At 48.9% G+C, this 20,636-nt stretch overlaps 6 protein-coding genes across 6 annotated transcripts; 1 reads left to right on the top strand and 5 right to left on the bottom strand.

Annotated features, from left to right (window-relative positions):
- Nucleotides 1-1,272: 1,272 nt before the first annotated feature.
- On the bottom strand, nt 1,273-1,893 carry FTJAE_5367 (uncharacterized protein; the record flags this gene model as incomplete). Its single annotated transcript, XM_037351866.1, has 1 exon — nt 1,273-1,893. One exon carries the CDS (start codon nt 1,891-1,893, stop codon nt 1,273-1,275), a length of 621 nt encoding a protein of 206 aa, XP_037207530.1.
- A 5,941-nt stretch (nt 1,894-7,834) lies between these two features.
- On the bottom strand, nt 7,835-9,223 carry FTJAE_5366 (s-adenosylmethionine synthase; the record flags this gene model as incomplete). Its single annotated transcript, XM_037351865.1, has 3 exons — nt 7,835-8,296; nt 8,350-9,015; nt 9,140-9,223. 3 exons carry the CDS (start codon nt 9,221-9,223, stop codon nt 7,835-7,837), a joined length of 1,212 nt encoding a protein of 403 aa, XP_037207529.1.
- A 1,845-nt stretch (nt 9,224-11,068) lies between these two features.
- On the top strand, nt 11,069-12,126 carry FTJAE_5365 (GPn-loop GTPase 3 like; the record flags this gene model as incomplete). The annotated part of the gene is made up of 2 exons (XM_037351864.1): nt 11,069-11,116; nt 11,272-12,126. The coding sequence occupies 2 exons, from the start codon at nt 11,069-11,071 to the stop codon at nt 12,124-12,126; spliced, it is 903 nt and encodes a 300-aa protein (XP_037207528.1).
- A 393-nt stretch (nt 12,127-12,519) lies between these two features.
- FTJAE_5364 (uncharacterized protein) lies at nt 12,520-13,059 on the bottom strand (the record flags this gene model as incomplete). The annotated part of the gene is made up of 1 exon (XM_037351863.1): nt 12,520-13,059. One exon carries the CDS (start codon nt 13,057-13,059, stop codon nt 12,520-12,522), a length of 540 nt encoding a protein of 179 aa, XP_037207527.1.
- A 944-nt stretch (nt 13,060-14,003) lies between these two features.
- On the bottom strand, nt 14,004-16,759 carry FTJAE_5363 (uncharacterized protein; the record flags this gene model as incomplete). Its single annotated transcript, XM_037351862.1, has 2 exons — nt 14,004-15,962; nt 16,019-16,759. The coding sequence occupies 2 exons, from the start codon at nt 16,757-16,759 to the stop codon at nt 14,004-14,006; spliced, it is 2,700 nt and encodes an 899-aa protein (XP_037207526.1).
- A 2,160-nt stretch (nt 16,760-18,919) lies between these two features.
- On the bottom strand, nt 18,920-20,073 carry FTJAE_5362 (methylenetetrahydrofolate dehydrogenase (NAD+); the record flags this gene model as incomplete). Its single annotated transcript, XM_037351861.1, has 3 exons — nt 18,920-19,000; nt 19,049-19,781; nt 19,871-20,073. The coding sequence occupies 3 exons, from the start codon at nt 20,071-20,073 to the stop codon at nt 18,920-18,922; spliced, it is 1,017 nt and encodes a 338-aa protein (XP_037207525.1).
- Between the last annotated feature and the right edge of the window lie 563 nt (nt 20,074-20,636).

The following is a 20,636-nucleotide window of genomic DNA, read 5'->3' as shown; positions in this document are numbered from 1 at the left end:
AGCCCTTCTCAAACGAAGGGCAGAACTGTAAAAGGCCCAGCGCATAACGGCTCAGTGTGGGCGTTCCGACTTGGCCGATGAACAATTCCGTCGGGGAACCAACAATGGATAGGCTGAACACACAAAGTAAGGCTGAAGCTGCACATTGAGTTGAATGGGTGTCAATAGGTAACCTATTTCCACGGTTGCCAGACTAATTGCACCAGCTCGACTTGGCTGATCCCGATCCTCTGAACCGGGACAGACAAACAATGGATAGTGTGCATGCTAGTTTAGTAGTTAAAAGGGACCGAGGGATAGGATGACCGTGCACCATCTGCCCAAGCGACCGAGCTACAGTACCATTCCATTGGAAAGGGGGGGGAGCTGCCTCTTTTTTCCTGGTTTTCCCTACGTGATGATTGAAACGTTGACGCCTTAGCGTTGGGGGAATGCGATCATGGCGGGAATGGCGTTGGAAGGATGCGATTATTCAGAATCGAGAGCGCTAAGAACCAGGCGAGTCTGTTATTGATTATTCCCAAGTAATTGGTTTCTTTGTTGAGAGTAGCTTGAAGATTGCTCGACTTCAGTAGAGGCGTGAAGGTCAAGGTGAAGAAGAACGGCACGGTCATGTTGAAGCTGAGAGGTGTTGTAACACAACACAACAAGCATTTCCAACACAGATAGCCCAGTATTATAGCATAAAGGTTAAGAAAGAGACAGAAATAATAGGCCAAGAAAACTCCTATTAGATTTGTTATCACTCTATATCACGAGTTGGGAGTATCTTCTGCTGATTATTCGCATCTCAAGAATACTCTTTGTCAATAGCAGACGGCATTGTGGATATTCGCCTGACATGAAGATCCCAAAGATCTCATAGACAATAAATCGCCTTTCTTTTTTATTAGTACTATAGTTAAATGATTATCATTTCAATCTGTGGCTGAGACAAAGCAATGGTTCTCGTATCGAATCAACAATTAATTCCGCTCTATTACATGAACATCACCAGCCTTCAAGTTCTGGCTGGTTAAGGAAGAATGAATGAATGAATGAATAAACTCCCTAACCCCATGCATTTCATCGCTAGTCGTAAAAAGGCCGTCAATATTCTTCTCAGTATTGCTGTTCTCTTCTCAGCATCCCGGGATGCGAAGTCTAGGTAACACAGGCCCAAAGAAACACTCAAATCCACCTTCACCAGGTTCGTTGGAAATGCTTGCCCGTGATTACCCAACAACCTCCTAACTTAACCATTTACAGACATATGACATGGTATTGTTTCGTCTAATGACTTGTTCGCCGTCTCTTAGTAGGGGCCAAGTCTTCCTCATCATCCGGGTCAAGTCGAAGTGAAGGCCCAGCACGTTTCTGGATGAGACCCCCGATAACATCTCGGCTTCCAATGACATTACCTGTTCCCTCAACATTCAGGCCCGCATCAACCTGGATACTCAAGGGCCGAGGGCAGCCAGACTCGTCAATCATTGGAATGCCGCAACGGCCAGAGCTTCCCTCGTGTAAAGCTTGTACGACGGCCTTGGCTATAGCATTGGCCTGTTCCGCAGGAGTAGCTGTCAGGCACACGATGTTGTTGTTTCGTGAAACATTGACAGATGTGTCGATTTTGAGGCTTATGGGCGAGCTTCCCTCAGATGTCTCGTCTTGGTCATCATCCACACTATCGGAAAGCAGGGAAGTGCCGGTGGTTTGTTGGGGCTGAGGGCGTAGGATGTTTCCACCCACGTTAGGGAGAGTATCCCGCCTCTCTTGAATAATTCTGGCCATCATGGCAGTGAAATCAGTGACAGGGACTCTTCGTGGTGTATAGGCTGGAGGAGGACTGTTCTCCTTAGGGACTTCGACTTGGGGATCCTGAGGTTGAGAAGTATTGTTGGGAGCGTCCATGGTTTTTTTTATATGTAAGGGAAGATGTATTTGTGTGCTCGGGTAACAATTCTCTCTGGAGGAAAGGAGAGGAGAGTCAGGTGGTGTTACTGGATAAGAAGTTTGTCTTGGTTTAGGAGAGGAACTCCAGTGCGACAGGTCTGTCATATATAATTCTAAAGGTTTCTCGACAAGATCTTGTCCTCGACACAATAGGTAAGACCAGGGGGCGAGGTGGTGGCCGAGAGCTATGCGCCACGTGTGATAGTGCTGTCTCTGGCTTGCTGGGGCTGAGGTGACGCGAGGATGAAGTGATTTCTGGATAGAGTTAAGAGGTTCAGAGAAAGATGTTCCGGAAGGGAAGTGGGAAAGATATCTAGATATAGATGGGCTGAAGGGAGAATAAGAAAATGGGGAACTGAGCAAGTTTCCTCCTGTAGTGGTCTTGGAGTGTTGGACAATACCAACACTAATCATAATAAAATAGATCCTATTCAACACCTGATGGATTGTCTACGTGGAGCCAAGTTGGGATATCTGCAGTGAGGGACAAGTACATGAATACACAGCAGACAAGATTTGTAGAAGAATCCCATCTACCCGCACGGGAGAAGGGGGTGTAGGGGGTAAAATGGCATGCATCGACTTCAGGCTGAGACTTTGTACGCCATCATTTCATCTGCAACTACAATAGGGCACAATAATAGGCACGGGAGGAAGAATGGATCCCATAGCGCTCAGGCATAACTGCCATTTTTCTGATTCAGTCAAAAAATAAATAAAAATACAAGCCACCAACATGGACACAACACGATATGTCACAAACACCAGAGGTAGGCTAGTGGCTACCTAGCTAGGCCAGCATAATGTCGTGTGCCATGGCGTGGCCAAGCTAGGAAGAAAGATACTTGCAGCCTCAGCCGAAACTAACGTCCGTCAGGCCGGGTTCAATGTCTGCATTGTGCCTACTGTACACAGGATATGCTCTCGCGAAGGATTTCGGACTTATTCAAACGGGTATTGTTGATCTCTCTCATCAGACTCTATGCACGCCCCCTCCACATACGCAGAAGATGGCTGAAACCAACGCGATGACCACCTACCACTGAATACCATCACAGTGGAATGGGATGGGTTTCTAGTACCGGATAGGGCAAACTTGTCACGCCAAATCCTGTATCAGGGTACATACAATGCGTACATTATCATGGCTCGCCTGTTCTTGCTGGCGGGCCTTATTGCCTATTGGAGCAGTTGGATGGTTACATGTTCATTTTGCCTGGTATTATCACCTGCATGAGTTCAGACGGTAACATGCAGGTATCAAAATTTGACCAACAGAATCGAAAGAACTTTTGAGACAAAATCCAGGCTTTGTCATATATGATATTGGGGAGTTTCAACGCAAGGTTTCGGAGATCAACAATACTACCTAAACTACCTGTAGCACGGCATGAATAAGTTCAGGGAACAAGAGGAAGCACTGAATGAAGGAACCATCAGGGTCCGTAACCTTCCTACATAGATACATCTAGTACTTATTCGTTAGCTCGTCAACAGATGATCGTTTATTGTATCACTTTTCTTCATGATCATCACATTCTAGAGACCAAGTCATCGATGCCAACCTCAGTGCAGTAAAGAGCTGGCTCTAAGGTTGAACACCAGTCAGTCACGACCGACATTGGAAAAGCGAACCTTTTAGCAGGACGTGGTTGGCCGATGCGAAAGCGGAAGGCGTGAAGGTGGCTCTCGGGGCGCGGCTTGGCGGCTTGTTGCTTCCTATTGTCCCCAGACGCGCTTGGTATTGTTGTCGAATAGCCCGCAGTCCCGATCGAATGGGTTGAATCGAGGCACCGACCACGGGCGACACCTGCCGCCTATTCGCTTCCTATTGAGACCCACTTCGGGTTTAGCGCCCGTGGTCCAGGTCCACATTTACGGACTCCTGCCGCCTTCCGCATCCTCCAAAGTCTCATTCTCCCTCCAACTTTCATAACTCAAGCTCGCTTCTGTATACCTCAGCCAACACAAATGTACCCATGACAGTCGACAATAGAAGATAGATACGTCCCCCTTACGAGCTTCCCTTCTTGGGCTGACAAGTGCATGTTCCAAACGGTCACAACCATCTATCATCCCTGCCGTGATGCATCTCGGGGACTTACACCCTTCAGACGGTCTACCACACCACCACCACCTCCTTACCGACAAACAATATCTCATTGCCCACTCACACTCTGTATAATTCGCCGAAGGAAACCTTGCCCGTTCAATTTCCCAACAAACAAACAAATGTCCATGCACTGGTCACCAACGTCTACCAGGTCCGCGGCGTCATATCTTGCGTCCGCACCTCCTGCAGAACCATAACCAGTTTAAGCGAAGCAGCCTTTTGACTGCCAACCCATCTCCTCGGTTCTGCTGTTTATTCAAGCTTGGGCCCTGGCCCCAATTTTCACTTTCCATGCCGCCTTAACCTTCAGCGTCCAAGCCCAGAATACCAGCAGAGTGACTACGCTATAATGGCGTAGCCGGGACGATCCTCTTCCCATCCGGCCTGCTGGTTCTCAACACACTACAATGCAGAGTATACTAGCAACTCTGGGCTTCACTGCGTTTCACTCGATATTCGCAGGCAGTTATTGGTGTTATGGGTATAAATCTGTGGTGCATCAGCTACAATGTTTACCTAAAACAACTAGAGGGACCAAGGAAAGGTGGTTTCACCTGTGACAATTATTGATCAAAAGGTCCAGTTGGCTGAGTATTTCACTCCTGGCACTCATGGTCTGACTCCGCTTCAGCACAGCCGTTCGTCAAGTGCCGACATCGTTGGCTGATCGGGCTGCCCCCACCGCAGTCTTATTCGCACAATTTATGTCTCAAACAAACAAAGATCTGCAGATGATGAGACGAGAGTCTACTCCTCTTACAGTCACAGTTGTGGCATGCCGTCAGCTTCTGATAGTACACCCTTTACCAAAGAACAATGCCTGCGGTCTGTTGGTAGTCCCTCCCACGTTTATTCATACTATACGGGATGATGAAGACTACACGCCCCTCCAATTGAAGCAGTTTGATCAGTTTGAGCAATTCTTTCAGCTCGGGAGACGGAATGCCCTAAACTTGCTCAACGGCACATCTGGGTTTTCGGATCGAAGGACTGGGCTTGTAAGCCACCAAGCAAACAACTCTAGGCTTTTTGAATATGTCTCAAAGTCAAGGCATGTTCTTCAAGCCTCTGTGTGTTCCTTTTTGCCCTCGAGACGGTCTGATACTATCACCTGTTGCCAAATTGGAAAGCTTATGGCAAGCCGTGTCTTCCTCCTCATTGACCTGAGTATAAGCCATGATCATAAACGAGAGGGAGCATGAGCCAGTGGACTTCTCAGTGCAGTGTAAGGCTTCTCAATCAATTGCGGAAGGTCGTTCTTTCGAATGCCTGTACTGAAATACCTTTCATATCTCCTCATGCAGAGGCTAACTTGTTGGTACTTGTTGAGTGGCCATGGAACGTGGATACTCTGGGAGCCCTTTTGAATTACGGGTATTTTGTGCAGCCTCTGTGGTCTAGTCGGTACCAATGAATCCTGTCCATTACTTCAAGTACACACATCCATATCGTGATTGTGTGGCCACTGGGGCCTGGGTCATAAAGCTGCAAAGCAGCTGGCTAGCACCAAGCTCAGCGCCATTCTACAAATTACGGGACGCAGAGTGTGAACAAGTGTTCTCGATTCTGCGAGAAATGCAGCCAAAAAGTCACCAGAGTGTCACTTGCTGGTCTCGCTTTCAGATAGCGTCATCCACCAACATGCTGACACTGATCCCCGGTCTTCAACTATCGTTGAGGAGGCGAGTTGTCTTTTTTCTCGTCGATAATACTTTCGCGAGAGGTATCTTCGTCCCTGCTTCATTTCTCAATACCCGTTTGTCCGTACTCTTCCTCGCCGAATAAAAAATTACTCTGCTGAGGTTTTCATCACAAGACCAGCATGTGCATAGACTCCCCTCGTGTCCTAACACAGCGCTGTACTTAGGTTGAGAGGCTCCAAGAGTGATGTGGAGGTCTGATAAAGCAAAGGTATCTGAAAGGCAGATATGCTTCTTCATCTTCTACTCCTATGTCAGAAGATTCGACATTTCCCACCCCACGTGAAACACAATTGCACAATGAGTTGGAGAGGTGCCGTTCAACTCCAAAAGTTCTTGGCGAAGGAAGCAGCTGTTGGCGGGAATGACTCAAAGCAATGATTGCCACATGGAGGCGCTTCCAGATTTCCAGGATCTGGGGCACCCCTTTTCTCGTGGACAGCTGGGTCTTTCTCGTCATTTGTGGTGAGCTTCTTTAGAAGGCAACTGACGCACTACATGTTCACTGGACTAAATTTCATGGTGCTAGCCAGTTGTCTGGTTTACTCTTCAGACTTCAAATCAAAACATCTATGCTCCAACATGCTGATATGCTGCTGTTGGAATGGGCGCAGCGCGGCTTCAAGCAATAGACTCAACACGGTCCAGATGAGTCTAAGAGTCGAGACTTGGCGATAGTTTTTACGGCTCCGGACATCGGCTTCACCCAGCTCGATTACCCATGCAACCGGATGGAGGAGCTTAGCGGCCTTGTGCACCTATGTTGCCATGGTGAGTTTTTATCTGTAGACCGTCGTTGCTGTTGGGAGGGCTCATTACAATGGATGGCACATAACCTTCTATAGACTCCTTTCTGTTGAGGTCGGTGACCGAGCACCTTAACAAGTCACAGGTACGCTCAGTAATATGGCGGGTTCCAAGCAGTCTTCCTCCCCCTGGGGCTTTTGGACTCACATGGCGCAATGGGCTTTTCAGCAGACACTGTTCTTGCTGTGTTAAGCTGCCTCACTGCACTTTACTCACACACTGTTATCTCGACTCCATAGCCAGAAGCTCCGCAGATCGTCCATAGCAGTATCGCTTCCGAGGGAAGGGTGACATCACTTCGAGCAACTCCACAATATCAATTAGAAGGGAAGTGATTGTGTTCAGGAGCCTCTTACCGTTGCCAAGACCTTTCTGGATCTAGCGGCTGTACCAGTTCAACTACAGAAAAATTCAGTACCCATTAGAATAGGACGTTATATGGTACCAGCTCATGCATAGTTCAATGGGTTGTCATGATGAGGGGGGGTCTTCGTGGCGTTACCCAAGTACCATGACCTACCGAGGGACTACCCGTTGGTATGAGAGTTTCGGGTTTCCGTTTGTGGCCAAGACCATCATGACACCTATTCACAACCAACCTATTTTTGTATTGGACTTCAGACTTCAGACTTCACAGCAAACGCATGTTGGACGAGTGTTCCCTTGACGTGATTTCTTTCTTGGTCTAGCTGCTGTCTCGGTTCGCAGCGACAGGGCATATCTATCACTAGCCCTTCACTCCAGTTACTTCTCTCCAAGATTGACATTCTTGCCAATGATCCATCCAACTTCCACCGCGTCATGGTCTCGCCCGCCTACTGCATCAGCTCGGCTAGAGATCCAGGAAAGAAAAAGATGTTGAAGTTCTTTTGTTTCCTCGTCAAAACGCCGCTCTCACACGAACGCGTCGTCTTTTGTCATTCCCTTGTCGTGGTATCGTTAAATGCAAGTCTCTGTTGACTTTTTTTGCTTCGCCTCACAAATGCAGGTTTGCCCTAATATGTCTTTGTTGAAAGACGCCCACTCCGTGCCTGGTATATATCGCAAAAGAATCCCCACTACCGTATAACCGAATTGGCTTTTTGGATAGAAATTATAAACAAAATAAAAGCCGGAAACCGACCGTCCTCCCTTCCGGTGGGAGATACACAGGTTTCGTTGAGAACCGTACGCCGCCTATATTTGCTAAATCAAATGAACTGATTAAACATCTTCCAAGATGCATGCATAGAGCTGTTGAATACTCTTTTGGTGTTTTGATACAATGTCAATGGTCAACTTAGAACTTGAGTTCCTTGGGCTGCTCCCAGCTGAAAGATTGGTTGGTGCCGAAGTGACCGTTCTTGGCAGTCTGGAGGTAGATAGGATGGTCCAGGTTGAGCTCACGGACAATGACACCAGGTCGGAGGTCGAAGTTGTTTCGGATGATCTGAACAAGCTCCTCGGAGGTCTTCTCGGAGGTGCCGTAGGAGTCGACGTAGATGGAAAGAGGCTCAGCGACACCGATGGCGTAGGAGAGCTGGACAAGAGCACGTCGGCAGAGCTTGGCGTTGACGAGGGACTTGGCAATCCATCGGCCGACGTAGGCAGCAGATCGATCGACCTTGGAGAAATCCTTACCGGAGAAAGCACCACCACCGTGGGCACCCCAGCCACCGTAGGTATCGACGATGATCTTTCGGCCGGTCAGACCAGCGTCGCCCTGGGGACCACCAATGATGAAAAGGCCAGAGGGTTGGATCTGGAGGGAGAATTAGCACTTGCGCCTGTTCCTTGTTATGTTGACAAACTTACGTGGTAGATGGTCTCGTCGCTGAGGTACTTGGCGGGGATGACCTTCTTGATGATCTTCTCCTTGATCTCCTTGCGAAGCTCCTCAGTGGAGATATCGGGCGAGTGCTGAGCAGAGACGACAACGGTGTGGACGCGCTGAGGGACAACGGCACCGTTGTCGTGCTTGTACTCAATGGTGACCTGGGTCTTGGTGTCGGGTCGGAGCCAGGGCAGAGAACCGTCGCGGCGAGCAGCGGACATGGCAGCGTTCAGCTTGTGGGCGAAGAGGAGAGTGAGGGGGAAGAGCTCAGGTGTCTCGTCAGTGGCATAGCCAAACATGATACCCTGGTCACCAGCACCAAGCTGCTCGAGAGCCTTCTCGTAGTGAAGACCCTGAGCGATATCGGGAGACTGCTGCTCAATGGCAACGAGCAAGTTGCAGGTCTTGTAGTCAAAACCCTTGGCAGAGTCATCATAGCCGATGTCCTTGATGGCGTCACGGACAACCTTCTGGTAGTCGAGCTTGGCCTGGGTGGTAATCTCACCGAAGACCATGATCATACCAGTCTTGGTGGCAGTCTCGCAAGCAACCTTGGAGAGGGGATCCTCCCTGAGGCAAGCATCGAGGATAGCGTCGGAAACCTGATCAGCGATCTTGTCGGGGTGACCCTCACCGACGGACTCGGACTGGTTGATTGTCAGTGACTGGACTGCGGGATAATAAGACCTCGGTACGAGGTCACATTGATAGATCCGATAAGGGATTGTTCAGATGTGAGCTGCGCAATGGGGGGCGTCGGGAGGGACCTACGGTGAAGAGGAAAGAACCCTCGTTGTAGTGCTTCCATGAGGAGAGCTCGGCGTGAACGCCGTTGGTGCCGTTGGTAGCAGACATTGTGAGGATTATGTGAAGAAGGAGAAGGATGTGAGAGAAAAAGGTAACGGTTAAAAGCTGGGCAGAGACCCGGACAAGTCTGGTTATCTGGTGACGATGGGGTTGAGGTCACTGAGAAGACTGAATGTTAGAATAAGTCGACAATGGAGAGCAATTGGAACAAGGACATACCAAAAAGAGGGCGCTGAAGAGGAGAGGAAGCAGAACGAGGATGAAGGAGGGAAAAGCAGAAAAAGATTCGAAGCGGGAGCGGGAGGTAGTAGTACCTTAAAGAAAAAGGCGGGAAGGAGGGGATGTGCGAATACGTTGTCGCAGGCTTTATTATGAGCGAAGTGGGGGGTGGGAATTTTCCTTACCAAAAGGTCGGAGAGGTTTATGCAGGTAGGTACCTTGGTCCGGGCAGTTTTTTCTTTCGTCCTTTCTTCCAGATCTTGTAGACAATTGGCAGGATGAGCTTACTCGCGACTTGTGCAATGACTCGGTTTACGCCCATATTACTACAATCTCAATGTACCTATCAAATGTTGCCCAATGCTACAGTACAATGGCTTCTCAATGAAAAGGTGGGGATCGACAAAAATAATTGTGCCTGCTCGTTTTTTTTTTTTTTTTTTCTGTTGAACGGCCCTCGGTCGTGATTGTCCAAATCTACAGGGTCCGAAGTCATAAGAAGGTACCTGTATTAGCATGGAGAAATAGCCTGAAGTACAGGTACATTCCTTATCGCAGAGGCAGGCTTTCGGTGGCCGCTACCCTTGGCGATAGAGGGGTAAATGACACTGGGAAAGAGAGAAAAGGCACGTTCTTCGGAAGCCGAAATTTGCGGCAGAATTGCGCCATCGCACCTGCCGTCAGCTGCAAAAAGTGCCTGCCAGTAGGTATTCGGAATACAAGAAAACATATGGCCTCCTTAAGTGTTATGAAATGCCCATTTCTCTTTTACGAATAATTAATGAAATGTACTCCTAAACTTCAATTACTTAGGTAGTCCTCAGTCTAAGCATAGGGCTTCTCGTAGGTTGAGTTGTTGAGGTCTTGACTTTCTACCTGTTAATCTCGCTTTTCTTGCACCCTCTCGCTAACCCGAGCTCATCAATGCAGTTGCAATCCGTCCTCACTCGTACTCGTCTCCCCGCTTCCCGTCAATCCCCTCATCTACGTTAGGATATCCGGTTGTAGGAACAATGGGCCTTGAGTTGCCGAACCTATCAGCCGCAATCCTTCCAAGAATAATCCTTGACCAATTCCCTGATTGATTTTCATACACGTGCACCAGCATCCGGAGAAGATAGTCGAGTGGATGTCAATGAAAAGGTGTCTCCAAGTACTAACGTAAAAAAGTTATCATGATGGCCCCGAGTCTAGGCATGATAACCTAGTACGCGTACAGTAATGGCGGGGCTGATAGCTTCACACGAGAGGCCAAAAAGAGGCTGAGAAACGACTTTTTTTTTTATGGCGCCGGAGCAGGAGGGGCAAAAACGGCGAGGAAAAGAAGATGTGAAAAAATCCGAACTTTTACCCCACCATTCAGGTTCCCTTCCAGAACATGTCAAAATTCACTACCTCTCACAAGCTCGTCACCATCACCACATCGAGAAGTGTAATCCTCATCGATTTCCAAACAACGAGATATAACCGGCGCTGAACCCTGGCTAGACGGTGCAGAGCTACCGCTTTCTGTCATACTCTTCTGCCGCATCGGCCCCCTCTATCTCAAACAAGCGGGGCTGCTTAGAACCTGTAGCTACCTGGTAGCCTCGACCCTGGAGCTATCAAATCCGATCTTGGCCCTTGTTCTTGACAAACAAAACGAACAACGTACAATATTTTTGTATACCCAACATGAGCAAGTTCGGTGCCATGATCATGGGCCCTGCGGGCGCGGGCAAGGTACGTAGAATTGACCTTTGCTTTTGCTTCTGTTCTCCAATACCGCCTCTTGTTGCATCATCGTTCTCATCATGCTGTCACTGGATCGCGTGCTGGTCTTTTGTTCCCAACATTCATAATGCGCCCCAACTAACTTTGCATTTTGTCGCATCTAGTCAACTTTCTGCGCCGCCCTCATCACCCATCTTAATCTTAATCGCCGTTCTGCCTTTTACATTAACCTCGATCCTGCCGCCGAATCATTTGAACATGAACCAGATCTTGACATCAAAGAACTTATTTCCCTCAAAGATGCTATGGAGGAAGTTGGCCTCGGACCTAATGGTGGCCTGATCTATTGCTTTGAGTTCCTTATGGAGAACCTCGACTGGTTGACCGAAGCTCTCGACAGTCTGACCGAAGAATACCTCATTATCTTCGACATGCCCGGCCAGATCGAATTATACACACATGTCCCTATTCTACCGGCTCTAGTCAAATTTCTGTCCCAGCCGGGCTCTCTTGACATCCGCCTGGCCGCTGTCTATCTCCTTGAAGCGACATTCGTCGTCGATCGAGCAAAGTTTTTCTCTGGCACCCTTAGTGCCATGAGTGCCATGCTCATGCTCGAGGTGCCACACATCAACATCTTGTCCAAGATGGACCTCGTTAAGGGCCAAGTGAAGAAGAAGGATCTCAAGCGCTTCCTTACACCTGACGTAGGTCTGCTCGACGATGACCCTATCGAGCGTGCGCGTCGTGTTACAGAGGGTCCTGAAGCCGAAGATGACGAATCAAAGGCACCTGACGAGAAGGAACAAGTGATGAAAGGTGCTAGTTTCCGACGACTGAACCGAGCTGTGGCTGGCTTGATCGAGAGCTTCAGTATGATCAATTATCTCAGGCTAGACGTGACCAACGAGGACAGCGTCGGTGCTATTCTGAGCTACATTGATGATTGCATACAATTCCACGAAGCTCAGGATCCCAAAGAGCCCCATGATGAGGAATATGAGGATCATGACGACTAGTGTGGACATAATGGCAAATGAAGAAATTGGGAAAAGGGAAATCTGTGATATCTTGATAGTAGTATTGCATAGCGCCGGCGTTACTGATTGCTTCTCATTGTCTGAGATAGAATTGAGCTTGGACGTGATGTGTCACAGTCCCGCTCTTTTTCCTAACCTGCCCTCTTCCACCTCTTTCGTGATAAATCATAAGAATTATGCTGATGGATGAGTTATGTTGTATGGTCATGATATACCCCTGCTCTGCGTTTTTTTTTTTTTTTGTTGTTGTTTTTGTTGTGCTTTCCTTGATGTTCCGTCTTCTGGTGGTATTCAAAATGTGTCGGGTCGTATGCAAAACAGCCATTGCTGTATATTCGCCGTCCGCATATATTTTCTCTGTATGGACGTTACTTATCTCGATCGCCGTCCGGAAGCCGTGCCTCTGGTCCCAGCCATGCCCTGTTGCGCCTCGTAGCGATCATACTCCTGCAGCCAAACATCCTTGATGGCAGCCAGGTATCCCACGATCTTGCCGCCCATGACAGCCATATCCCTTGCGCTCTCGAAGACACCACGCTCCCAGATCCACGCTGCAAGAGCAAGGAGAAAAGCCCAAGTCGCGATGCGCATAGCCATGCGCGTCCACCACATGAGCAGACGACGAATCCAATTGAGAATTATTACAACAGTAGCAAGGACAACCAGCGATGCAATCACACCGACGAGGCCTTGGTTTTCTGCTAGCAATATCATGACACGATCAAATAGAGGCTCAAGAAGAGGCGCGGCCGTGTCGAGAAGACTCTGCGCTTGGTCGAGGACGTTGCGCGCGATGATTTGGACGGGCGAGCGTGGGTGCAGGATGTGCTTTTGGATAGAATCGGCGAGCTCCGGGGGAAGCAGCGCTGTAAGGAGGTGCGTTGCCAGCGTTGGAGGTTCCACGGAGGGCATTTCGGCGATTATTTGTGATGGGAATCTTGTCGGTGTAAGGTTTGGGTTTGAGTTTGTTGACGCTGGTGGGGGAAATGTTGTTTCGTGGCTTTTCTGTGCGAGCGTCCAGGGTAGATGTGAAGGGAAAGTTGCGGTCTAAGATGTCTAGCTCAGGTAAGCATTAATCACCACTACCTACTTGGCCCTTTGTCTCCTGGAACGTAACTCGATATATGAAGTGGCCTGGGATTTACTCGAGTTCTGATAGCAATATTACTACACTGTGAATTTTTATCAGGCTACCATCTACAGGATGGCTTGGTTTATCTTATGTTGAGTAGGATAGTTGTGCTCTGGAACATCAGCATAAGCGTTCGAAGACGGTTGTAAGGCACTGATACGGTGAGGCACTAGTGCTACGGTATAAGAGTACAGCTGAAGCGAATGGAAATAGGGATCTGTTAGCCGTCCAACAATATAGCAATCAATAACCTGCGACGTACTTGATCACACTCACTGCCTTACCCACCCTTTCCCTTAACATATCTGAGTCTATCACATGCAAAATTGTGCAATTTTAACTACTTACTACCTTACCTTAATTAGCAAGGGTCTAAAGGATCAAGATCACAGCACGGACCAATATGCGCAAACAGCACGCGAGCATGCCATAAACAGGTCTGAGTGCCATGAATTGACATATGAAATATGTCGTAATTGAAGCTATAAAAAAGTCCTGTAAAAGGTCATGAGTTTAAGAATAAATAAGGAAGCAAACCGCTAGACTTGAAGGGTATCGAAAATAACCTGGTCTCATCCAAGACAGGCCTCAACTCCGTCTGCTCATAACCAGAGCACCATCATGTGTGTTAATATCCCTATCCACCTCCATGTAAAGCGCCATGTGAGAAAAATACAACCTCTTCGAAATACTTGGCCTGATAGAAGTATTCGGGCAACTGTACTCACTCTTCAAGCCCCTCAAGAATGCGTCGCGCAGCGTCAATTCTCCTGCGGTACATGCGTGCCTCTGTACCGGCTCTTGATGACTCTGTCAATCCTAGGACACACTTCCCGAGACTGGCCACAAGTCTCTCGACCAAGATCTGACTTTCTTTGTCAAGCGCTTGTACAGCCGAAGTATTGCCATTCTTTTGTCCACCTTCAATACCGCCCAACCCGGCTGCCTCATTAAGGAGACTTTCGGATATCTGCCTGAGCTCCGAGTCGGGTGAACCCCCGGGGGTACCTGTCGGCGTCAAGATCCCGTTGGTTCCCTTAGACTTGTCTACGAGAGGGAAGCTTCGGTTTGTTCCAGTCGACCCGAAAGATGACATCGAAGGCCGATGGCGCGCGTAGGTAGCTGCGCTGCTACTAGGTCGACGAACCACGGTGCTGCGTCGGGGATGGCTTTGGTGATAATCGACAGAGCCGTTTCTGGAAGGGGCTCCTGATCGAGGGAACCTGAAGTTGCCAAATGTTGCCCGTTTTGAGCTCAGGGGCGCGTCCGAATCTGCGGGCATGATGACGATGGTCTCTGTGGCATCCTCAAATTCCGAGTTGCGACTCGAACGGCCTTCGGTGGCTGTGGCAAAACTGTTAAAGGACGACATAGTATCAACGCTCGGCCTCCTTTCGTGATCAGAATCAGAGTCGGGTGCAGAAGTGGAGGCAACGATTGGGCCGCGAGTTGTCTCAACAGAATCACCAGAGCTCACACTGCTCCAGCTCTCTCGTCGATGCTGGCTCATTGTTCCCATCGCTGAGTGGAGAAAAAAGTGCTCGTAATCGAAAGCATCCTCACGATCCTCGTGAGACACGGGGGTTTGAAAGGCATCATGATATGATGACTCGCCACTCTCGCTCTCAAAATCCACAAACTCGTCGTCATCGTCATCCTCGGCATCGTCGTTGTACTCTCCATTCTGTAGTCCGTAACCATTTCCCTCCTGCTTAAAATCTTCCTCCTCTTGTTCCAGATCTCCTTCCCACGTTTCGCCATCATCATTCATGTCATCGTTTTCTTGCACTTGCGTTTGCACTTGAATGTCATCTCCACGATTCGGTTCCGCTTCAAATTGAGGCGAATCGCTCTGCTCTTGAGCCACAACTACGTCCGGTGCGTCAGAAGTGCGGGAGCCATGTTCAGCACCGGCATCCAACGTTTTCGCAGATTCTTCAGAGGGTTGCTTCGAGCCCTCCTTGGGCGATATTTGACCACTCACTTCATCCTTAGGTGACCCCTGGTTCCAGGGCGCTTGCCAGGCGGGAGTTTCCGGAGTAGTCTCTTGTGATGTTCGAGACTCTGGAAGTCCTTGATCCCATCTCGCGTGAGTAAATGGGCTGGGTGTCCTGAGGCTCTGCAGACTACGGCGTTTCAAGCTGTCTGCCCGTGCCTGTTCCTTGAGACTGGAAATCTTCCCTCTCAGATCCTTCATCTGATGCTTCAAATCACGAACCTGAGCTACAGATGCGGACCGAGGCATATCTGTATCCGTCATGGATCCGAACGTGGGGCTCAACTGATTATAGAGATGAGAGCTGCGTCGGCTGTCTCCATTTGCACCGCCTTCATCTTCACTCAAAGTTTCTAGCATGGGATCGAGAGTTGTGGGACTCCTGTGAGAGGTGGCGCCGTATCCAATCCCAAGAGCATCGGCACTTCTGGATGAAGTCAATGGCTGTCGATAACCTCCAGCAGCACCCAAGGCGCTAGCAGAGCGTTGCAGGAAGCCTGGGCTGGCAAGGCCATTTTGTGAACTAGTTTCGCTGAGATTTCTAGAATGCCCTTGACTCGAACTCAGAGGGATGGTAGACTCTCTTAGGGATGTTGCAGGTCGAACGATTGGAGGAGAAGGGGTTGACCCATCGGACATCGGAGTAAATAAAGAGCTTCTTGCCCTTGACAGGTTGCCCTCCATCGTCTGCAGTCTTGTTAGCATTGCGCACTCGTTACCTAGCCGGACAATGTGAAGCCCACCGTTAATCTTTGTTTCGCATTTGCCAGAATCTGCTCTGCCCTATCACTAAGAGAACTGGTCGAATAGCGCTGCTCGGTAGCCTCCTGAGTACGAGCTATGCGCGGAACCTTGGGTTCTCGTACAGCTGTACCCTCAACATATGAAGATGCCATGCTCTCCTCATCGTCGCCCTGAAAGTTGACGTCGTCAACGCTGACAGAATCGTCAAAATCTCCGAAAGGCGCAGCGCGGCCTTGCGAAGTAATTGTACTGTTGGAGTCGATCGAAGATTTCCTCTCCCGCTGCAGAATTTGCGATCGTGACTTGATGCGGGTTACCCCCATTGTTGGGGATGAGCCCAATACATGATCATCATTGCTGTAAACAGACAGATGCGCCGAGCCACGGCGTCCCCCCTTTCCTATCACGCTTTCGACTTCTGTCACCTCGCCAATGTCTGATAGCATAGTTCCATTTCCATATATGATGGGCGTTGAGGGGGTAATAGGTCCAGCGATAAATTGGTTTTGCGAAGAAGGGAGGTGGAATCGCATGTCACTGGTCTGAACATTATTCCACATTCTTATGGGTGACTGTGAACGCCCATCAAGGGAAACATCGCAATCGTAGTCAGGCAAGATCATGTCGGGATTCGTCAGTGTCGGTGAACCAGGGACTGGCCCGTAGTTCAGTGAAGAACCCGAGCCAGACTTGCCATGGCGGACATCGCGACTATAGTTGGGGAAGGTCTGCGCTGCCATGACTTCTATACCAGGTTGGCTGATGCCAGAGGCGAGGCAGTCGAGTTACTCGGTATGTAGAATGTTCGGTCGGTAGTATTATGTCTCGTCTTGAAGCACGCCTAAGAAGCTAACGGCTGAAATTTAGGACACGGTACTTGGACAGGCCCCTACGTATCGGCCTCAGCTCGGTTGCGCACGCGAGTGGGCTTGTTAGAGGCTTTGTTGTGTTTCTTGTTTATGTGAGTGTGAGTTGCCCGCGATTCGGTAGAATTAGAGACAATGTCTCGAGGGCCGAGAGTTTGCCAGCCGAAAAGAAGAGTAGCGTGGCGCAAAAAATTAGGTACAGATGCCGATCGGACAAAGAAAAGACGGAGGCGAGCGAATGAATAAATGGATGGATGAATGAGCGTGTCGTTGATTTAGTATGTAGAGCCGAGCAAAGGGAACAACAAGGTTCTATTCGCAAAAGGCGCAGTCAGCCAGAAACCTAATTAGGCATGAGGATGGAATGAGTGAGGAGAGCATCCAAAAGTTGGGATGTGGAAAAAAGCAAAGCAATGGATGGACGGAGAGAGCGACTGATAGGTGGTGATGGATGTTGGGGTTCCGTCCATTAATTGAACGAACCGCAATCGAGGGAGGTACGTACCCTTTTAATTGAACCTGCAGATGCCCGGACCTCTTAAAAGACTTACTTCTATGGATATGAACTCCACAGTTTAACAATGAATGGATTGGATGCTTACAATACCTAAACAATAACGGGGTTAAAAAAACAATCGAGTACGACGATGACGTTGGTTCATGAGGACTTTATGAAGATGCTGCTGGCTTCAGGTGATCACAGAAACTCAATTCAGTTTTATCACCTCAACAATGACGAACAAAACCTTGGAATGCACTCTTCAATCTTTGGCGTCGGCGCCCAGTTTTAGATGGTGAGCCGCTGCTAAAACAAGGGACTGACCCGAAAAAATGACCACTAACTAGGCCGTTGAGCAAAACGGGAAATATGGGGGAGCCCGCCTTGTTTTGCTGCTTGTTTGAGGCGTTTAGTTTTGCTCTAGTCCCATTCTGAGACTTTGATTGGTGGTGACCAAAATGCAGTAAACCAAAGATTGAAATAATGGTTCGTGACGCCGCGCGTAGAGAGGAGACCAGCAATGAAGAATAATAAGAGGTTCAAAGGCTTCGCGGAGTACAGAGATCTGCAGTGAAAGTCCAAGCACCATACATACGCAAGATACAACTACCTTTACACGCTGTCCTCCTGAAAAGAAAGGGATACGAGAATACCTGCAATAGTACATGACGATATGTGGCCTATCCTCCAATTAGGTTGTATACTCCGGTACTATGGGTAAACTAAGTTGATCAATATGTTGCACCAAGTAATTTCCATTCCCGTTATAGACCGGGATTAAGGATCAAGAAACCTGGAAGACGCACTGAAGATAGGGGCGCCAGCTCAACCCACCGCTTCAGCTGTGATATGCCTAATTAGGAAAGTTTCCAGAACATGTAGCGGGTATCTTAATTAAACTTTGCTACCGCAGAATGAAAAGCCACCTGTTTCATTCATGATAGCAGGACGGCAAAACACCAATTACTCTGATCGATTAGAAGAAAAGGAACAAGAATTAGTGCTTTAGAGCGATGATCCCCCCGAGCGGAGTCAAGAATCTGTGTAGATGCAGTATCGTCGTACGGAGTACACTCCATGCATTACGAGAATATGGACCAACTATTTCTCGATCTCAAAGCCAGAGACCATGGCGCCGCCCAAAACTGCACTTCTTCAATAATCGACGCCCCCGAAAACATGTACAAATGAGTGACACTTACGGAGTACACTGCCTAGATAATAATACAGGGATACCAAAAATAGATCACACGATGAACTGCAGAACAATTAGCTGCCGGTATCTCAATGTTTTACTGGTTCGTGAAACAACGCCCACACATGCTCACGACATTCACGCAAGGGTTTATGTTGAACATGTCTTTCCAATCATGCCGTCATCCCAGCTTTTTGATATATCCCATCTATGACAACTCCTATAAAATGCATTTCCTTCTACAGGACGATCAGCCCCGTTTTGTTTCGTTTTCAGTAGTCTAGTTCAAAGCAATCATATCCTTCTTCCAAAACCTCTCTTCTTTTGCGTGTGAAAGCATTTAGTCATCAGCGAAAGCCTCGGCTCGGGCCTCGACGCTCTTCTGTGACTCATCCTTGGAGGGCCGGTTGGCAATAAGGCGCTGACTGGTCAGTACCACAGACTCTGTCGTATAGTGGAGGGCACTTACAACCAAGTTTCTCAAGAGGATAGCAATGGTAACCTTGCCGACGGATGGCACGTAAATGGAGGCCTTCTCCTTAATGGCGGGACCATCAAAGTTTCTGTACGAGGAGAAGTTGATGCAGACAGCACCATCGCGGATGAGCTCGGTGGGCACCTTGAAAGACTCGACGGGAACTCCTCCGATGACAACGTCACTGAGGGGAAGGCAGTCCTCGAGTTTCCAACCCTCCTTGTCCTCGACCTGATGGCGGGCCTTCTTGATGCCCTCTCCTCGGGTGAAGATCTGGACACCAGTGACATCGACAGAGTAAACGGTGGCGCCATCGTTGGCGAGGAGGGCAGCGAGAGGTCGGCCGTTGACCTCGGATCTGTTAATGACAGTGATAGTCTTTCCGAAAAGTCGGTTCCCGGAAGCCAGGATGGGGTTGTAGATCTGCAAGTACTCAAGGATCTTGACAACAGCGAGAGGAGTGCAAGGAAGGATGGACTTCTTGCGGTTCTCAGGAGGGTCAATGAAGCGAATGTTGTGGTACATGTTGTGGATGTGCTTGTGTCGAAGACCCTCAACGTCCTTTCCAAGGTCAACCGACTCCTGGATGTACTTGTCGTGAGATGGGTTGTTGGGGAAGATAGGGTAGTAGACAATCATGCCGTCGACATCGTCGTCTTCATTGGCCTTCATGATCTCCTCCTCGAGAAGCTCCTTGTCCACAGTCCGGAGGTCAAAGTTGAATCCGCTATGTTTTGCATTAGCGCCAGGTCGAGGGGCAAGCATCACCCGATGATAGACTGGGCGATATTCAAGCCACGCAGAGGAATATCTCACTTCTCTTCACAAGTCTTCTTGGACCACTCAGCGTACTTTACGGCAGCGGGATCACCGTTGGCGAGGAAAGCAGCCAGTGTGGGAGTGCAAGGGTTCTCGCCTTGGATCTTGGCCAGTGTGTCCTTGACCTCACCAAGGTAACCCTTGGCGATAGTCTCAGCCGTGATGACCTTGCAGGTCTTGGGGACAGTCGAGGTAGCCATTGCAAAGGTTCTCAGACTGCGGAAGCAGGTTGTTATCTGAGATCTCATAGTCAGTCACATGTATTGCTTCTCAATCTTGTATCTTTTCTCCTGTTCTCTTCTCATGTGAAGTCTTTCCAGGTGAACAAACACACCGAGAAGATCCCCACACTAATCTGGCTATGAGCCGTACTACCAGCATTTTTTGGGGTGAGGGGGGAAGAAGCTTGATGCCGTCACAGGAGCCTTTAGCACGTGATGAAATGCCCAAGACATTCCAGGAAGGTCACATACCTTGAGGAAAATGGGTTGATTCAACTTTGACCAGAAGCTGGAAGTTTGAGGAGAAAGAAGAATAAATCAATCACGAGCAATTGTCCCCCCACCAAAGAAAACAAAACTCCGAGTGACCATGGAGGGGCATCTTTGGAGGGAAAATGTTTGCGCAAAAAAAATCAGACCCTTCAGCCACCCAGTCAGAGTCGAGCATTTACAGTGCCCCTCTTACTGCATAAGGCTTAGCGGGATAGTATTCCATCAGTGAGAATTACAGAGGAATGCTCTAGAGAGTCAAGATTTTCGAG

Source organism: Fusarium tjaetaba (genome assembly GCF_013396195.1).
Source record: "Fusarium tjaetaba strain NRRL 66243 chromosome Unknown NRRL66243_c0000103, whole genome shotgun sequence".
Lineage (NCBI taxonomy): Eukaryota > Fungi > Ascomycota > Sordariomycetes > Hypocreales > Nectriaceae > Fusarium > Fusarium tjaetaba.
Note: the sequence above shows the minus strand (reverse complement) of the source record. Positions and strands in the feature narration are given on the sequence as shown.